At 40.6% G+C, this 17500-nt stretch overlaps 1 protein-coding gene across 2 annotated transcripts in view; it reads right to left on the minus strand.

Annotated features, from left to right (window-relative positions):
- LOC138201445 (inactive dipeptidyl peptidase 10-like) overlaps window positions 1-17500 on the minus strand; it is a 202584-nt gene that overhangs the window by 77351 nt on the left and 107733 nt on the right. For both annotated transcript variants that reach the window (XM_069154957.1, XM_069154959.1), the window contains exons 2-3: window positions 2937-3051; window positions 117-212 (exon numbers count right to left, since the gene is read on the minus strand). In XM_069154957.1, coding sequence (XP_069011058.1) covers window positions 117-212; window positions 2937-3051 — 211 coding nt within the window. The remainder of the gene's footprint in view (window positions 1-116; window positions 213-2936; window positions 3052-17500) is intronic.

The raw sequence follows: 17500 nt of genomic DNA on the forward strand, positions 1-17500 counted from the left end.
TTCGAACCGCAGCTTGTAAACAGTGCGTTTCATCCACCGCGGTGCCCCGGCTCATTTCCATTCATAGCCAAACAGCCTTAAATTCCAGCGGGTACAGTTGATGTGGATTTACTCACCATTGATCCATTTGGCCTCCGGGTCATGGACCTTGAACTCCGGTTTGAACAAATCCTCCACAGACAGTTTAGAGTCACTTCCAGCTTGGCTGTCAGCTGCCAAAACAAGACATGAATGTAAGACATGAAAGTTGCACCTTTTTTTTTTTTTTTCTTTTTTTTGTAAAACACAGGCAGCGTACAGATGCGACATCCTCTACGGTTACCGAACATCACTTCAGTCTAGAAAACGAAATAGCCGTTGAGCTTGAAATCAATCTCCGGTATTAACTGAATCACTCTCGCCATCGGCATTCAAACATTTTCCTGACAAAAAAAATATTTGAAACACAGTCAGCCTGTAGAAAAGATGACCCTGAGCACAGAAAGCATTACTGCAAACCATTACGGTGCATGAATGTTTTAGAGACATAGCTTTCAGAGCACACGCAGGTGAGAACAGGTGGAGTTACCAGGACAAGTGGAAATGGAAAAGTGAAACAAATTTCAATGATGCAGAGTGATCCTGTCAATATTGAGTACGTTTACCTTCAATACAACACCAGAGTCTGACCAATGTCTTTATATTCATTATTATTGAGCTGGTATTAATTTGCATTTGAATCAGCAAACTAAATAAAATGTTATTAAACTGACACATAAATTAGTTTTTATGTTTTTGCCATTTGAATGTAACTTGATGTGTGTGATTACGTTATATATTCCATAATTAAGTGGAAACGTAAGTCCTTCCTATTGAGCACTGTCCCAAAATTGGTCCTATTCTAAAGTGAGACTTTTGAGCTTTATATTATAGAATATTTACACTTTCTTCAACTTTCAAAACCCTGTTTTCTTCTTTAAATCAACAATAATTGTCTGCCAAGTTCATATAAATTGGGTTAGTTGTAGCAACAAATATCAGCTAGCTCTGCACTTGCACAGTGTTCAATCATTTCTAAAATATTGTTATTTTTGATATGTACATAGTGCTACTCTAAAATCGTATTACATTACATTAAATTACATTTCATTTAGCAGACGCTTTTATCCAAAGCAACTTACAATAAGTATTAATTTCCATTTATTTTTGTATATTTTTATTCCTCAAGCCTCCCTGATAAACAACATCTAGACGGCAGAAGAGAATTTCATGGGACAGTTTTACACTTCAGCAATCGAAACGACAAGTTACTTTGCTGTTTGAACATGAAGCAAGCTAAATAAATTCCTTTCAGGAGTTGGTGGAGACCATAACAAACCAAAACGTAGCGTAAGACTGAGAGTATTCAGAGGCCAAGAAAAAAATTACTAGTTTTTCTTGTTGGCGACCAAAAGTTGATTGATGTAGCTTTAAGGTTTAGGTTTTGAAAATGATTTCTCTCAAATGAAAGACGTCAGTTTATATATACCACGGGGGGAGAAAAAAAAAAATCCCAAATTTAAACAAAGTGTTTGCAGTGGCCACAAGTCTTCTATGTATGGAAAGACAGAATGGACACAGAAGGATGTAACATCTGCTTGGCAGACAGAGGTGTTGAGTGTCCTTGAAATCCAAATGTACATAAAGGCCCTTACTCTCTTCTCACACACACATTCACACAAACACAGAAAGGAATCCATGTGAATGGTAAAGACGCACATTGTCTGTCACAATGGTATTTCAAACGTTCATTAATGTGATCATTACTGGGCTAGAAAATCCTTCAAAATCCTGTTCCGGTGTTGCCCCTGGAAATGTTTCATTTTTAATTATGAAATGTTATGCCTTTAGCAGAAAGAGAACATGCCATTTGTAAGCTCCTTCTGAACAGGACAGCTGCTGATTGTGAGCAGAATAGGAGGGCCAACTCTTTTTGAATGTCAGCCATATTGGCTTTCCTTGATAACTCCACACAGCATGTTTGTTTATGGAGGCAATGAAAGTCTAACCAACCGTGGAATACACCAAGGGGACAGTGTGGCGGCATGGGCGGTGGATTGTGATGATTTTACATCTCAGTAGAGGGAGGTGTTCTTTCATAATTTTGGGAACAGGTATGCAGTGTACAGTAGTATTAAAATGGGCAAAGAATAATGATGAGCTACTTAGATTAAACAAATATCTTAGAAACTCGGAGGTTCCAGTGGTCTTCTCACCACATCGCTGCTTCTTCTGTGTGATGTTTGATGGGGCGGTGACACTGAACCAACACGGTAAAGCTGGATTACAGGAAGCCAAAACAATTAGCTGAAAGGGGCTAAAATTCTCTGTAGAATTGCAGGAATGACTCACTTCACATAACAAATTTGACTTTTGAATTTTTCTAATAAAACTACAGTATTTACTGGAGCAGCTTTAATTTGGACACCAGATAGACATCAGTAACATAGAGAGAGGTGGTGGTAAAGGTGATCTGTTCATCTACTGCCATTTATTTCTATACCAAGCAAGAATTTGATTCACTCCATACATTTGCATCAGTTTACTTTTTTGGCCACTTGGGAACAGCAAAAGCTAATCACACTGATGACAATACAGTTTACGGGGCGTAAAACCAAAACAATTGGGCTAAAAGATGCCAACCAAGCTTGCTGGAGGGCATAGAAGGTGCAGAGTTGGGTGACAATTCTCTTTAGTACCAAGGTATACAAAGAATTTTACATCACACGTCGTCATTTGATGTAAAGTATCGATAAGCGCAACTTTAATGTCGTATCATGCAGTTATTTTGGGGGAATGCGGGGGTGTTAAAAGTTGCAGCAAAAAAAAAAACAGATGTAAAAGCATGGCTTCTTGAACCAGAGCGGACACGTGACCTTTAAAGCGGAGAGCAAGGCACAATCCAGCCTGGGTTGTACCTGGTGTGAGGAGGATGACAGACATGGTGATGAGGGAGCAGACCACCAAGATGACCAGCAGAGCGATGGCGATCCCCTTCCAGTTCCTCTGAGGAGGACTCCCTCCGCTCAGGTCCTGCAGAGAGGCAGAATAAAGGAGAAGAGGAGGTCAGAGGGGAGCAGGGAGAAGCGGTCGGCGTATTTGTTGATGAATGTGACGACTTGCTACGAAGTCATTGGGTTAATATCAATGGTAGTAAAGAAAACAGATGCCGCATGTGTTGTAAAAAATTAGATATGTGTTCAGAAGGCAAATTTGTAAAAAAAATAAATAAATACATTAAAATGTTAGTGAAAAACAACAGAAGACCTTTTTGGCATTGGATATGGCGAGGTGCTAATTAGCTTTGCTGGCTAACAAACATGCAACCGAGACCTTTGTGGAGTTTTAAAAGCATGTTTGATTTTTATTTTTTTTCAAATCCTTGTTCATCATCTTTGACAGGCCGGCTCTTCACGCACGCCGACAGTCCTTGCGGTAAGCTCCGCTAAAAGCACCCCAGCATCAAAGTGAACGCACGATATCAGTCTCGACAGTCATATTTTCAAAAATCATAAATTATGGGGCTGAGTCACTTCTCAGTTTACATGAGCTGAGTAGGTTTTGTTGTTGTTGTTGCGTTGGTATAAAACAACTGCTTCGGCACCACTTCAGGACCAGGATGGGTGAACGTGAAGCGGCTGTTACTTTAGAGTGACGACAACAGACACCACGCGTGACGTCAAGAAATAAGACGCTCGGTCAGAGAGCGAAATTATGTCGAGTCATTGCAATGCAGCTCACTCCTGACGATCACACATTACAGCCACCGCACACAGCGGCGCCGCTTACATTACCTATTAACATGGGTCACATTGGGGCTTTGTACTCTCAATGCAATCCTCTGCACTGAGGAGGATTTGCAGTGGAGGGCTTTGCGTGAGCCACACTGTCAGCCTGAAGAATGAAACTCAGTGTTTCTGATATGTGCCTCGGCGCTTGAGGAGCGGAAATGGATTTGCATGGTTCGATCCCTGCTTGGCCAACCTTTCCTTCGAATTACAGCTCCTGACCCGTGGCAAAACATTCTTTCTGCCGGAGCCGCCGGGTCGTCCTTTGTGCGTCCGAGTCGCGTGTCGTGACCCTCGAACGGAGACGTAGCCGCATCTTTGGCAGATGGAGAATACGGCAGGCATTTGCATTCAGCTTGGTTTCATCAATCTGAAGAACCGTAGAGTACTTTGCTTGTGATATTTTCTGCAGTTAAAATAGTTATCGGGGAGAGTTTGTGAAGCTTTTGCCTGCGACTCCATCTCTGAATCCTGGCACGAGAGAATCTTAAACTGGGTCTTCCACCAGATCTGCTGCCTCCGATAAGATGAATTGAGTCCCCCCCCCCACCCACCCCCCTCTTCCTATAAATGTATTCCCTCTGCAGCTCCTTCTGGCCTCAATTACCCACAAAACCCTGCAGGTGAAATGCTGTGATTTGCTGCCCACCAACACACCGCTACACTTTGACTGGCTGGAGGGGAGGGGGCACGGGGTGATGGCCAATCAGGGGGAGGGTGATGTCTTCGCACCTGTCTCAGATTTCCTCTGAGATCCATTTTCGAAGCACATGACGTGATTAAAAGCAGTGTAGCACTTATTCATTTTGACCAACTGCAAACCAACAGTGACGTCAACCATTGGTTTGTGAACGGCCGTTATCCAGCCTCGAGTTCAGGTGTTGCGCCGGCACCGTTTTGCTAGTTCGGAGCGGTTTAGAGCCAAAAGTGACCAAATTTGGACGAGCTGGTGGAGGAGCGAGCGGTGGATCTGACTGATCTGATTGGAAACCCAGCGATACCACGTCCCGCCCACCGATAGCCGTAACCTGACCGCACCACAGGCCTGTCAGTCAAACAAAAACACTTCTTTTTGAGGCTTTTTTTTTTTCAAATTAATGACAGGATTATTTTCAGATCGACCACCAAAAAAAGCAAATATGGAGGAACGACTTTAGCTAACAACGCCAAAATATTCTCGTGGAAAACATTTGAATGAGAATATTATGAAACTGAGATTAGTTGAATGGGAGTCTATGGAGCAGGAGGCTTTTTGGAGCCGACCTCCAGTGGCACTCGGTGGTATTGCAGCTTAAGGCTCTAATGCGTCGGCCTCATTTAAATGTATTATATATTGACCAACAAGACAATTGTGACTTAAGCCCCACCAGGTCTTTATCGCAGATGTTTCCGGCTAAGACCCATATTTACCAAAGAAGCTTTCAAAATTAATTTTCAGATTTTGAGTAACACGTGTTCAGGGACTTCTCAAGCAGCTCGAGTCACCACGACCACAGACACACATCGCATGCATTCCCTGCTTCATTATTCACAGCCCCCCTTTGGACTCATAAGACTGATCTATTATCAAGACTTGGGCTGCTGCTCATTTCATTAATACCACGAAAGGCCTGACGTGTCCTTGAAAACTCACTGCAAACTCTAAATTGCCCTTGTGCCACAGTGCATGAGATTCTTCCACCCTCTCTTTAGCACTGTCTCTCCATCTCATTTTCTCACCCAATTTCCTCTTTAGCCACTTTTTGAATCATCATCCTCAATTTATTAACTTAATTATATTGATAGAACCACTAAGAGAATTTTGACCCACCGAGTCTCTCCATTACCGTTATTGTGGCAGCATAGGAAGGGCTTTGATAAACGGTTCACCTTGTACAGGGAATGAGACGGCAACTGGATTTTATCGCAATCATTACACCCTCGTCAGGGGAAATACATCACTCAATAAATCTATGTAGACTGAAGGACTGGCTGTGGCATCCTTTTGGAAAATAGATGGGAAATAAGCATCGCAGTCATTGTTTTATCGCTTTAACAACAAATTAAAAAGAAAAAAAAACTCGCTAAGACGGAACCTGGCATAAACATGGTTTAAAGGAAACATAAATATATCTACGCATTTGACCACTTCCAACACAAAAAAACCACTCACTGTAACTCAGATTGGTTCAGCTTGGAGCATCTTCCCCTCTGCTATTTTTTTTTTTTTTCCTTTGACTTTGTGTCATCGTGTCATTCATTTTCAAAATGTGTTTATTTACCTCACCTAAAGGTGCAGGTCTGTGCTGCGGAAGGACACGCGGGCTTATAAATAAACTCCTGACAGGCCGGGCAGTATAAACAAGAAAGCCTGTGCCTTCATTTTTTTTTTTTTTTACTCACCCTGAAAGTAAAAGTACAAGGACGAAGGCTTTGTAAGCATCTCTTTGTCTCCTCTAACACTCTTTTGCTATATTCATCCGGGAGATTTAGAGTCAGACCGTCATGCTTCTGGCTACATGTTTGGCGGTTTCTACTGTATCTCAACGTTGAATAATCGGCTGTCAACTGTCACTGTAATGACTGCTGTTATCCTGACAAAGAGCGTTCGCTCAGGTGCTTAGATAAGTGATACGTAGATGATTTTAGACGCATTGCCGATATTACTATTATCTCTGTGTTACGCACCAAAAAAAATGGTTCAGCACAAATAGTGGAGCAAAGGCCAAACTGTTGTGCTGGCTCTATCAATAAGCTTTCAAAGAAAATTGGGGTAAGTCTCTTGCTGTGAAGCACTTTGAGCTGCATTTCTTGTATGAAAGGTGCTGTACAAGTAAAGTTTATTATTATCATCATTGCATTGTATTATTATTTATTATCATTATTATTATCAAAGTACCTTCAAAAAACTTCAAAGTTTTACACTTTTCACTTTCATGTATTAAATTGTAATTATAAAGAAAATGTGTAGCTGAAAAACAGAAGACCCTTTTGTCAATGTAGCTATACAGCAAGTTGCTTATTAGCTTTGCTGGCTAACAAACGTGCAACTGTGACCCTTCGGTGTTTTAAAAGCATGATTGAACTTTCTATAGGCTGATATAAAGCAACAAAACCAAAAGTGACGGCACAAAGACAAAATTGCTATCAACAATCATGTTTTCCAAAATCTTACTTTAAGGTACCCTACACTAGTTTATGTAGTTACGAGTAGTTTTTTTGTTGTTGTTGTTATTTTGGTATAAAACAACACCTTGGGTACCAGCTCAAGACCAGAAATGTCTGAATGTACTGTGGCTGTTGCTTTACCGATATCTTATTAGTGTGAAACAACATTTAAATCATCAAAACACTCTCGCAGAATATTCATGAGAGGTCCAGACTTTCCCGTTTACTTGACAACTGTTTGATTTTATTTCATTTCTGATATTAGTCTGCATGGTAAACACAAGAAGTGAGCTGCTGAGGATGGCAATTTTTTTTCAACTTTTTTCAAAAGTTGGCCAAATTTGATATGCTTCCATTTACCAGCATGCCAAATTATCTAGTAAGAGCACCTGTTTCCAGTTTACCTCTGGATCTATCACTAAATAGACCTAGACCTATATAGATATGGGTCACGATGACCTAGTCACCCAAAGTGACACTTTAAATACTGAAGAAATGTAAAAACCTGATGATTCTCAGCCAACATTTTATTTCCAATCTTCCATATAATCAGACAATAAATCAAAATGAAATGATAAAATGACATACATTAAGTGAAATCTCAGTGTCCTGACCAAACAAAAAGGAACACGACATGCCTGCAACGTGCACAAATCCGTGCCTCTCGTTTTACCACCATCACCTGTCATGTATTTATTCAATGAAGACAACGATTAGACCCGTGCTTTAATTAAAACTGACTGACTGTAATTCTACCTGGCTCTCTCTGGGACAAATGCCATCACACCCAATCAATACAGTCAATTATTCATCGGGTTGAGTCGACCACAGAAAATAATGGGTCACGTGGGATGTTAGGGGAGAATTAAGGGGTATGGCTGAGTTAACAATGATGATGGTGTTATTCCATGCGTGAATTCCAGTAGGACCTGACCGACACCGCGGCCGGTAATAATGCAATATTTAGGACAAAGGCAGATCGGCAGGGAGTGAATGAGGACACGTCGGAGCGCACTGCAGTCTCTCTTCTGGTGGACTTACAAGGGACAGGCTTTGCCAAAAATATGACTTGGATATTGACTAAACTGAAAAAAAAAAAAAGCCTTCCCCATAACACAACTTCATAACACTGCTATCAAGTTGCATTTTCATACTAAACGTTTTCCGTTTTATTGATCCAGTTGAAATTCATGTCCACATTTTACCTGTTTGAAGATCCGAAGCATGTTTCATTCAAGAGAGCCAATACAAAAAAAATAAAAATGGAATGGTCTCATTTGTCATAATTACATTTGAGATGTATTAATTGATTCACAAAATCAACTCGAAGCCTCGTTATAGGCATTAAGCCCTATAGCGTTTTATCAGAAAAAAAAAAAAAAAGAATTTTTCAAAAAAGGCTTTTATTGTGAAGCCTTTGCAGGACGATGTTGTGACTGAAGTCAGACAATCCCACTTTAGATGAATAATCCAGAACCTCCGGTACTTCAACAATAGTACGACTGCGTGACACAACATAAACGGAGCAACTTTTGATATTTCTCTTCAACAACTCAAAGTCACGCTGTATTTCCTCCGATGTGTAAAGCCTTAATAAATCCTGGACTTTGTTGCCAGTTCATTTCTCAGTATTGTGTGCCTCCATTTGAAACTCTTTCCTCCGCAGTTGTAAACAGCTTCGTCCCTAGCTGTAGATTACTGTTAGTTTACTGTTTACACTGTGTTTTAAACACGCCGGTTGCCTGTGCTCCTTTGGTCGTCCAATCAATGTACACTGATGTAACCGCAGTTCCCATTGTCACGAGGAAGTACCTAATCAGGAGTAGGAGCTAAAAAAAAGTACCACAAAATACACACGGAGATATAAGTTAAAAAGTTCCCACTGTGCGGATACGCAATAAAAGGGGAAGTGGAAGTGGGTGTTCTCGTCTAACGATTAGTAAATTGTCCATGTGTAACATTAACGGAGTGCTTCGTCACGCTCAATGTATCGTGGCGATTCTTTTTCACATAATTGTCACCAATCAGTGTCAGCGAGGCATCTGTGCTGTAAAGTGGTGAAGCAGACGACGGCCCCTCTGTAATCATATGGCTTTGCTGTTCGCTAACAAAGGCCATTCTCCGTAATCACATCATCTGTCTTTGAAACAGCACAAAATGCCTTAATGTAAAAGAAAATAACAATAACTTATATCGTTACAGAAAGTCCATAATTAGAGCCGAGAGAAAGCAGTGTTGAGTTGTTAACGGAGCACTTCCTCTTATCTGCGCTGACTAACAGCAGTTTGTTTTTTTTTGAGAACGTGCGTACGGTCGATGTGCCACTTTACAGCGAAGTCAACTATTTGACTTCAGAGGATGGTGCACTGTCGCTGCTCCCACCCTCCTCCCGCTCAGCTGGACACGACAACACCAGTCTGTCACCCCCCCCCCCCTCCCAAAAAAAAGAAAACAACAACACAGATCATCAGCGTGTTTCTGTAGTTTTTTTAAGAGCTCGGTGTGCGAGTCTCGACTGTCCTTTCAGCTGTTGCTGAGTTTGATCTGTGTTGCTGGCTTCGCTTCATTTGAAAGCTACGGGACATCTCGATAATAAGCTAAAAAGACAAGCTCTTAGGTACAGTATGAACACAGAGGGTCACAGACGAGACACGGCAGATTTTAAAAAAAAAACTCAACATCTACTCCGCTTACACACACATCCCTGCATTTACTGTTAACATTATAATATTGTGTTTGTAATCAGACACGCTATAAAATTAGAACGCTAATGTTGAATTTGTCGTTTTTCATCTCTTATTGCTATCGTTGTCTCACAATTATCACCAGCTTGTTTCCATTCTTTCACTCAAGGCAAAGTTGAAAAGAGTCTTACCACTTTTAATGAAGCTTTTGTCAACCTGTATTATGTTTTTATTTAAAAATGTAGAAATAATATGCAGTGATGGAGAGAAACTTACATGTAATGAAATTACATCATAACCAGTAAAAATTAGAAAATAAACGAAAAAAAAAAAAGTAATTTATTTATAATTGAAGATGTTGGTGATTATTAAATGGTTACATCTGAGTATAATCTTAAACTATGTAGAATAATATATGTATTCTGTTGCTTTGTAGCTTTTTGCTGCACAATGTTGAGTGCGTGTAATCAGACATGATGTCAAATTAGGATGCCAGTGTTGACTCAGACATTTGATTAAGACCCCTGTCATCTTCATCAAACTCCTGCTAATGAGCTAATTTTTTTTACTCATTTCACTGTTCACGTGTGTGTGTGTGTGTGTGTGTGTGTGTGTGTGTGTGTGTGTGTGTGTGTGTGTGTGTGTGTGTGTGTTAGTGCACATGCAGTGCCATCGGGTTATTTATAGATCTGAGTTTACCCTCGCCTGGACTCTGACCTTGGCGATAGTGTGACAAATGACGAGCAGCATTTGAGCAGAAGCTGAGCCATTTTAACAATGACAGCAGGTTGGACAGGGGAGAGAAAAATAACGCCATCTGCACAGGCTTACTTTTGTTTACCCATGAAATACCATTTCTCACCGCCTCGTGAATCATCGACAGCCAGAGCCGAAGCCAAGCTGAGGTCCCGGGGCTTAACAGCTCAAATAGATCAGATGGCTAATAGGAAACGGCAAAGCTTCTACATGTTGTCGTCTTATTGCATTTAGCATTATCAGCGTCGGCCTGGAGAGTGCTGCCACTGGCCTTTGGTCCGTGTGAGATAATTCTCAATTAGTCACTGTCCCCTTCATATTGGTTTCACATATACAAGTTTATTGACTCACGCAGCAGTGTAATGGCACAGCAGCATATTAATATGAATGCTGAGTTTAGCACTATCGGAGCAAAGAAATTACTAAATCGGTTCCTGGCAAACCAGCGACGGTTCTAAAGAGAAAACGCTTTATATAGTTCTGAGGAAATGAATGCCAGGAATAGATTAAGAGTAGCATATGTAATACTCAATTAAAAAAATACTGTTAGTTATTAAAGTTATCCTTTGAAAAAAAGATCAAAAAGATCTTCTGCAGAGGCTTCGTCAATAATGTGAAGAGTCATTTACCTGGTTTATTTATCATCTCTTATTCTAAAGAGTTTAAAATTATAGTAATAATATGCAGCGATGGGGAGAAACTAGTTACATATGATAAAATTAAGAAATACATTTAATATAATCAGATGCAGTGAGTGAAAAAAAAAGTTATTTAATTACAGTTATAATTCAAGATGTGGGTGATTATTCAGCAGTTATATTTGAATCCATTTTTTGGGGGTAAAAAAGCTTATATACAATATTCACCCTGCTGCTTTGCAGCTTTTCACTGCACAGGAAAGTCTTCTGCTTACGTCTAAACAGGCTCCATATATTTAGGTGTATGTGCTCAAATTGTGAGACTTGTCTTTGATTGGTTCTCTTCTTTGAAACTGCACCGCCTCTCATCTGCCAATCAAATCAAATCAATACTGCCAACATTGCCCTGAACAACCATACCAAGGCGGTTGGCCATGCTGCCCGGTAACAGTCATTCAGGAACCAGTGTGAAAAGCCTGTAAACGGCACCCAGTCCTGTTGGCAGTTCTCATCACTGAGCATAGAGTCGACCTGAATGTTGACTTGGTTTGAGGTCACGGGGACATTTTTACCTCACTGCAGTCAGTTGTGATCCAGATGCTTGTGGTTTTTGTTGGTGGTTGTGCAAAACATTCGCATCTCAAATCAAGTTATATTGAAGAACGTTTAATTAAAGTTTGACCCTATGATGAGTAATGTTGAGATTTTTACACTGGCTGGTTTAAAAAAAATATTTAGGACTTTTCAGCTTCATTGCCCAGTTTAACAACATTTGTTAGAAAAGTGAACAAAAAGTAATCAAAAATATTAGGTTACATTATTTTATTTTTTTAAGTAATCTAAATACTTATTTTACTTAATAGATTTTAACAAGGTAACTAATAACCTGTAACTTATTAATATTCAAAAGTCACCTTCCCAACATTTATAATATAATTATATTCCTCACTTCCACTACGTCAGGGTACGTTAATGTGGATGTACAAGTTTCAATGCAAACTGCGCTTTATTATTATCCATTTCATGTGATCCCACCAGCTGTTTGATAGAAATAATAACGCTAATACACTTTAGAAATTATGAGAAAATGTATATTATTCATATTATAATATATATATACTGTATTAAATTCACATCGCTGATGCTGCAGCCTGTTTACAGTATCTGCAACATGTAGGCAAATATTATGACATAATAGGTTTTTTTTTTTTAAACTAATACAGGGTCTGCGGCTTAAATGCCTGAAATTTGCAAAACAAGAGAAATATATATATATATAGCTATATATTTTATTTTTGTTTTGTTTTTGTTTTTTACGGCTTTGTGTCTGCATTGTTTTGCATGTAGATCACAGTGCAGTGATCTCATCTGTCCTTCCTCTCCTGTCTTGTGGAATGAACTGCTGCACTCAAGTACTTTTGCTTCTCTGGTTTTGCAGTAAAATCTTTGGTGAATGAAAAAGTACATCTCATTATATTGGATATACTATAGCCTTGTCTGCCTTGTCTGCCTTGTCTGCCTTGTCTGCCTTGTCTGCCTTCCACAAACACTCCCAAACGAGTTATTGTGTCCCCGGGCTGTCTCAGCCTTCACCTGCGGTAAGCATAAACCTTAAATCGATTAAGCGAGGAGAAATTATGAAAGACGGAGTGCAAAGCAAAGTTGTGGCAGACTGCTGCTGTAAAAATTGTATATGCAGGATTCCAGGAAGGTCAAACTCCACTGATTGTATTTCAAAGCCCAAAAAACTGCCGATATTTCAGTCTTGTCAATAATGAACCTGAAAAATCTTCCATTACGCAATTCCACATTTTGCTTTTATTAATACTTTTATTTCCACGGAACAATTTACAATAATTCTCAGATGTTTCATGGACCTTCACGGTAGTTTAGGCAGGTCGGAGTCTGTCACGTCGAATCTTACAAAGGCTTCACTCCGCGCCTCCCAACTAGTGCTCTTTAAAACCGTGCCCCCGTTCATTCATTCACCACATCACTCTTCAACAAGCCACTAAAAACCCGCAGCAAATCTCTCCCACCTCCTCAGCCTCCTCATATGACGAACGTTTTTTTCTGTTTATATTTTGTCCATTCATTCAAAAGTTGGATATTTCAAGCTCTGCTGGGGCGTTTTGTGATCTCAGAAATGGTCTGTGTCATGCTTGCTCAGACTGTTCCAAGAGCATCACTCGTAAAGAGTCACCTCCAAACAAAACTGTATGTATGTCTTTAATAAATGTTTAATTATGACGCAGTGTCCCGACTGAACACATTTTAAATGGTGCTTTAATAAAGGATTTTTTTGTTGTTGTTGCTGTTCTAAATTTGGACACAAAGATTTTCATTTTCACTGCACATGTATATCGGCTCCAGATATCAGTCATCGATCTGCTTGATTACCAATAATCAGTATTGGTCGAGAAAATAAGGTATCGGTGGACCCCTTGTCATTACTACAAACAAAAAAAACAAATAAATTCCCACGCAGGCTGTTTTTGAGTTACAGTAACAACTTTGTACTGATAATAGCCACAAAAACTGTCTTATAAATCAGACCTTTATTACACTCTCCTCTTTCTGTGTATGACTCAAACCCATCTTCACCTTCACACCTCTTCTTCTCGCTTCCTTCCACAGTCACCGCCAAACAAAAATGTATGTACATCTTTAATAAACGGTTAAATCTGACTCAGTTTCCTGACTGAATTGAATTTTTGGTGTTTCCACTTATAAACATCGAGTATGTGATGCAACCACTGACTGCAGCAAGAAGTGAAGGTACAGTTACCTTTGTAGACTCGAACACACTGTAGAGCTGAGCAGTTTGAGAAAATATCAAAAAATATCTCATTTATTCACACATATCTGATTGCAAAATTCTAATTTGCTAAGTTGTTTTTTTTATATTACACTCATTTATTTGCATTGTACGATATAATATAGAACTATGATTAGAATTAAGCTTCAGTGTAATGCACTGTCAGGTCCATACTGCTGTGGCGTACAGTCTTTGAGGAATGTGTGCCAATGCAAACAAATGCCACTCGTACTTCATCTTATTCTACACCCACCGTGACAACAAGAGTGGCATACAGTGCTGCACACACATTATCTACATAAAGTTTGGATGACAGTTTAACGAGACACGGTGACACTTATTCATCTAAGCATCAATACTAAGGCTGTTTGTGTCCGTCAGCTTAGATCAGATCATATAATGGAGAGTGACTTCTGCACGTGGCACAAATGATCCAAATGTGCCTGTCGGGGAAGAACACATGTATTCTTCACTACAGCAACAGAGAATTATAAGAGGAAAGAGACATAAAATATGATGGTGAGACAGGAGAAGAGGCATTCACTTTGCCCGAAGCCGTTTCATTATTCCTTTCTTGTATTAAGGTTTTCTAATTCTAAAGGTAGCCTCGTTGCAGTCGCTGATGTGTAAAGAGAGAGCAATGCCTGATTTTACTAGACAAACAAAGGCGGAGAGGGGATTTAATGAGACGTATTCATCTGCATTAAACCATTATGGCGGTTAAATCTAAGCTTAGACTACCTACAGCATGCGAGGAGCGCGGGACAATAAAAGCTAATTCCATCAATAAGCTTTTACTTAGAATTTCCTGCACACATTTAAATTTGATTTGATATCATTTACATGGTGGGTGCCAAAGCCTTTGTCCGTCCCCCAGCAGTCAAATCTCCGATTTGAACGCAATTAGACGCAGCTGACTACATTCCTAGGCAAATTACACTACGGGCAATGGATAAGATTCCAGCCATTTCCTCCCAATTCAGAAACAAATCTAATTTATCAGGAGAAATAAAAATTGAAGGGGGAACCTGACATCAGCAGCAATAGGAACAGAACTCATCGACATGGAGCTGAATGTGTCTGGAGCAGACAGGAAATTGTCTCTCTGTGTGCGGTTGTGGTGCTGTGTTATTGTTGTTGTTTTTTTTTATACCTATAGGGTGACATTGGAGGATTTCAGCAGGCACTGAGCTATAAAATTGCTAGTTGAGAGGGAATTAGCGGGCATGGAGAGGTGGAGAGGGAAGGACAGGGCGGTTGGGAGTTGGATGAAGAGGTGTGCCTCAGCAACTGATTTGATCATCTCACTATCAGGGATGTTTACAGTGGCTCTCCCCGTGATAATTACGGAGGCTGCTGTCTTGACGACAGAATGCAGAAAGGGGCGTCTGCCCACTGCATCGCACAAAGACAAAAACTTCTCAGTGTCGCAATAAAAAAACAAACACAATGGCTGCAGGGCATGCACAGACTAACACAACTATCAGCCTTTAAGGGCCTTAATTGGTTTAAACTGTTATCGTCACCCTGCAGACCTCGTGGCCGAGTCACTTTGTTGCTGTTAATGAAGCTGTTAACACCGTATTCATGGCTACCCGTTGTCCTGAATTCAACTAAGGCATAACAGACCATAACAGTAAGCAACCCAGTATTATGGTAAAGGGGTGAAATAGACACGCCCATCCACGACAGAAAAACATGAGATAGCTACGCTTGGCAATGTCTAGGCGTGGAAGGTACACGTTTTGCTGTCGTTAACCAGCGTATAGAGGGCTATGTGTCACATTGTGGAAACCCTGCAGTAGGTTAATAATAAAGAGCACGCTGATGCTTTTGATCGTGTTGTTAAAGAATCTTGCCTCCCAGTTGGAGGAGCCAAATTCTACCATACCTGATCATCTCATGTCAGCTGATTAACGAGGTCAACGAGGGAACTTAAAGTGGACCTGACTCGGTCAAGATGCTGAAAACATCCTACACACTTAACGGCAGCACTGTGCTTCTTCTAACATAAACCTACAGGACAATTTTCTCTATCATCAGTGTTTGTCTGGGCTTTCAAAAATGTGTGACCTTTAGAGAAATTATTCACGTGGTGATTTAGAGATTTCTGGCACAAACGTCACCTACTTCTGAGGTGCATGGAGACGGGAAAAAAATGTCAAAAGAAGGCAAAAATGCACAAGCAAAAATGCACTGGTCTCCCAATGAATTTACTTTTTGCATAAGTTATTGGCTGTTGGGTTGCGCAAAAACCTGTGTAGTGAAAGCAGCACATTAGCACAGCAGCAGCAGTTTCAGTGGTCCGTCTATACATATCACTACACAGGAGGTGTTCAGGCGCAGTATTGAGTGCAGATCCGGCAGAGCTTACAGCTCGACCCACAGAAACACTTATAGAAATAGAGGGATAAAAACAATTTAAGTTATACACTTGAAGCGTGAGGTGTGAGTGAAATAGAAAGTCATTGTGCCGCATGTGAAGACAAGTGGGCAGAGTAAAATGGAAGTGGACAGTCTGTGGGCACCTTTTCTTAGTTCTACCCACTTACTTATATAAATGCATTTCTTTTTAAAACTGCATCACCTTGCAGTTTGCCAATGTTACACAAAATAACACATTTCGGGGTCCTGTGCATCCTCACAGGCTGTCCACTCCAAGAAGTGATGGGTCCTCTTTGTGGGAGACGGGTCTTGTGTCTGGTTGCTGCTGACAGGCTCAGTATCTACAGCCTATGGCCAGCAACAGTATATGTATACAGGCTATAGACTTTAATAAATATGAAAAGTAAGAATCCCATCAAAGGGGTCTTGGTGCGGTCCATTGGGATGCTCGGTCTGAAAGGTCAGCGCCTGCCCCGAGGTCCTTCGGTTGCTTTAAAGCAAAAGCAACACCGCCCAAGAGGACTGGGGGAGAAAAAAGGCCGGCATGAACACACACCACTCGGTGGCCAACCCGGTGGGTGTGCTGCTAGCTGGTGTGGAGGCGGTGCTGGCCAATCTTGCGGTGGGGCTTTGAACACGGAGGGTGCTCGGTGGGGTTAAGGGGTTCGGGTTTTGTGATGTCCTTACTTCACTGGGACTTCTGAGACTGCTGGGTCTGCAGGTCTGTTTGGCTGCCTGCGGCCATCAGCATGAGATGCATACATTTGCACTACAAGGGGGGAGCAAATATACCTTTTCATCGATTTCTTTTTCTTTCTTTTTCATTCCTATACTGACTGAGCATTTTTATTGTTGGCATCCTTAACCATCCACCCTCTCCTTCTTACTGTTGACAGGGCCAATGTGCCTGCAGACCTCATTGTAAGCCGGCTGCATTCAAATACCCTCCTCATACAATTACCAGACTGATGATGAAAAATATACAATGTTTATTTATTTTTGTACTTCTTTTTCTTCTTTCCTTCTTTTGTCCATAGAGAATATACACATATTCTTGCATCCCAGTGTCACGGTAAAGCGTGTAAAAGACGTGCCCATCCACTACAGCAAAAACGCTTTGGGCTGTCTAGGCGTGAAAGTTGCACGTTTTCCTGTAGTGGATTCACAGGAAGGCAAAACTTTTTGCAAAAACAAGTGGTTGGGGTTACTAAATAATAACATGGTTGGGGCTAGTAACAAAAACTATGGTTGGGGTTAGGAAACTAA

The sequence above is a fragment of the Embiotoca jacksoni genome, unplaced genomic scaffold (assembly GCF_022577435.1).
Source record: "Embiotoca jacksoni isolate LCO1_2020_lvr unplaced genomic scaffold, fEmbJac1.0.p SCAF_2, whole genome shotgun sequence".
In the NCBI taxonomy this organism is placed as follows: Eukaryota; Metazoa; Chordata; class Actinopteri; family Embiotocidae; genus Embiotoca; species Embiotoca jacksoni.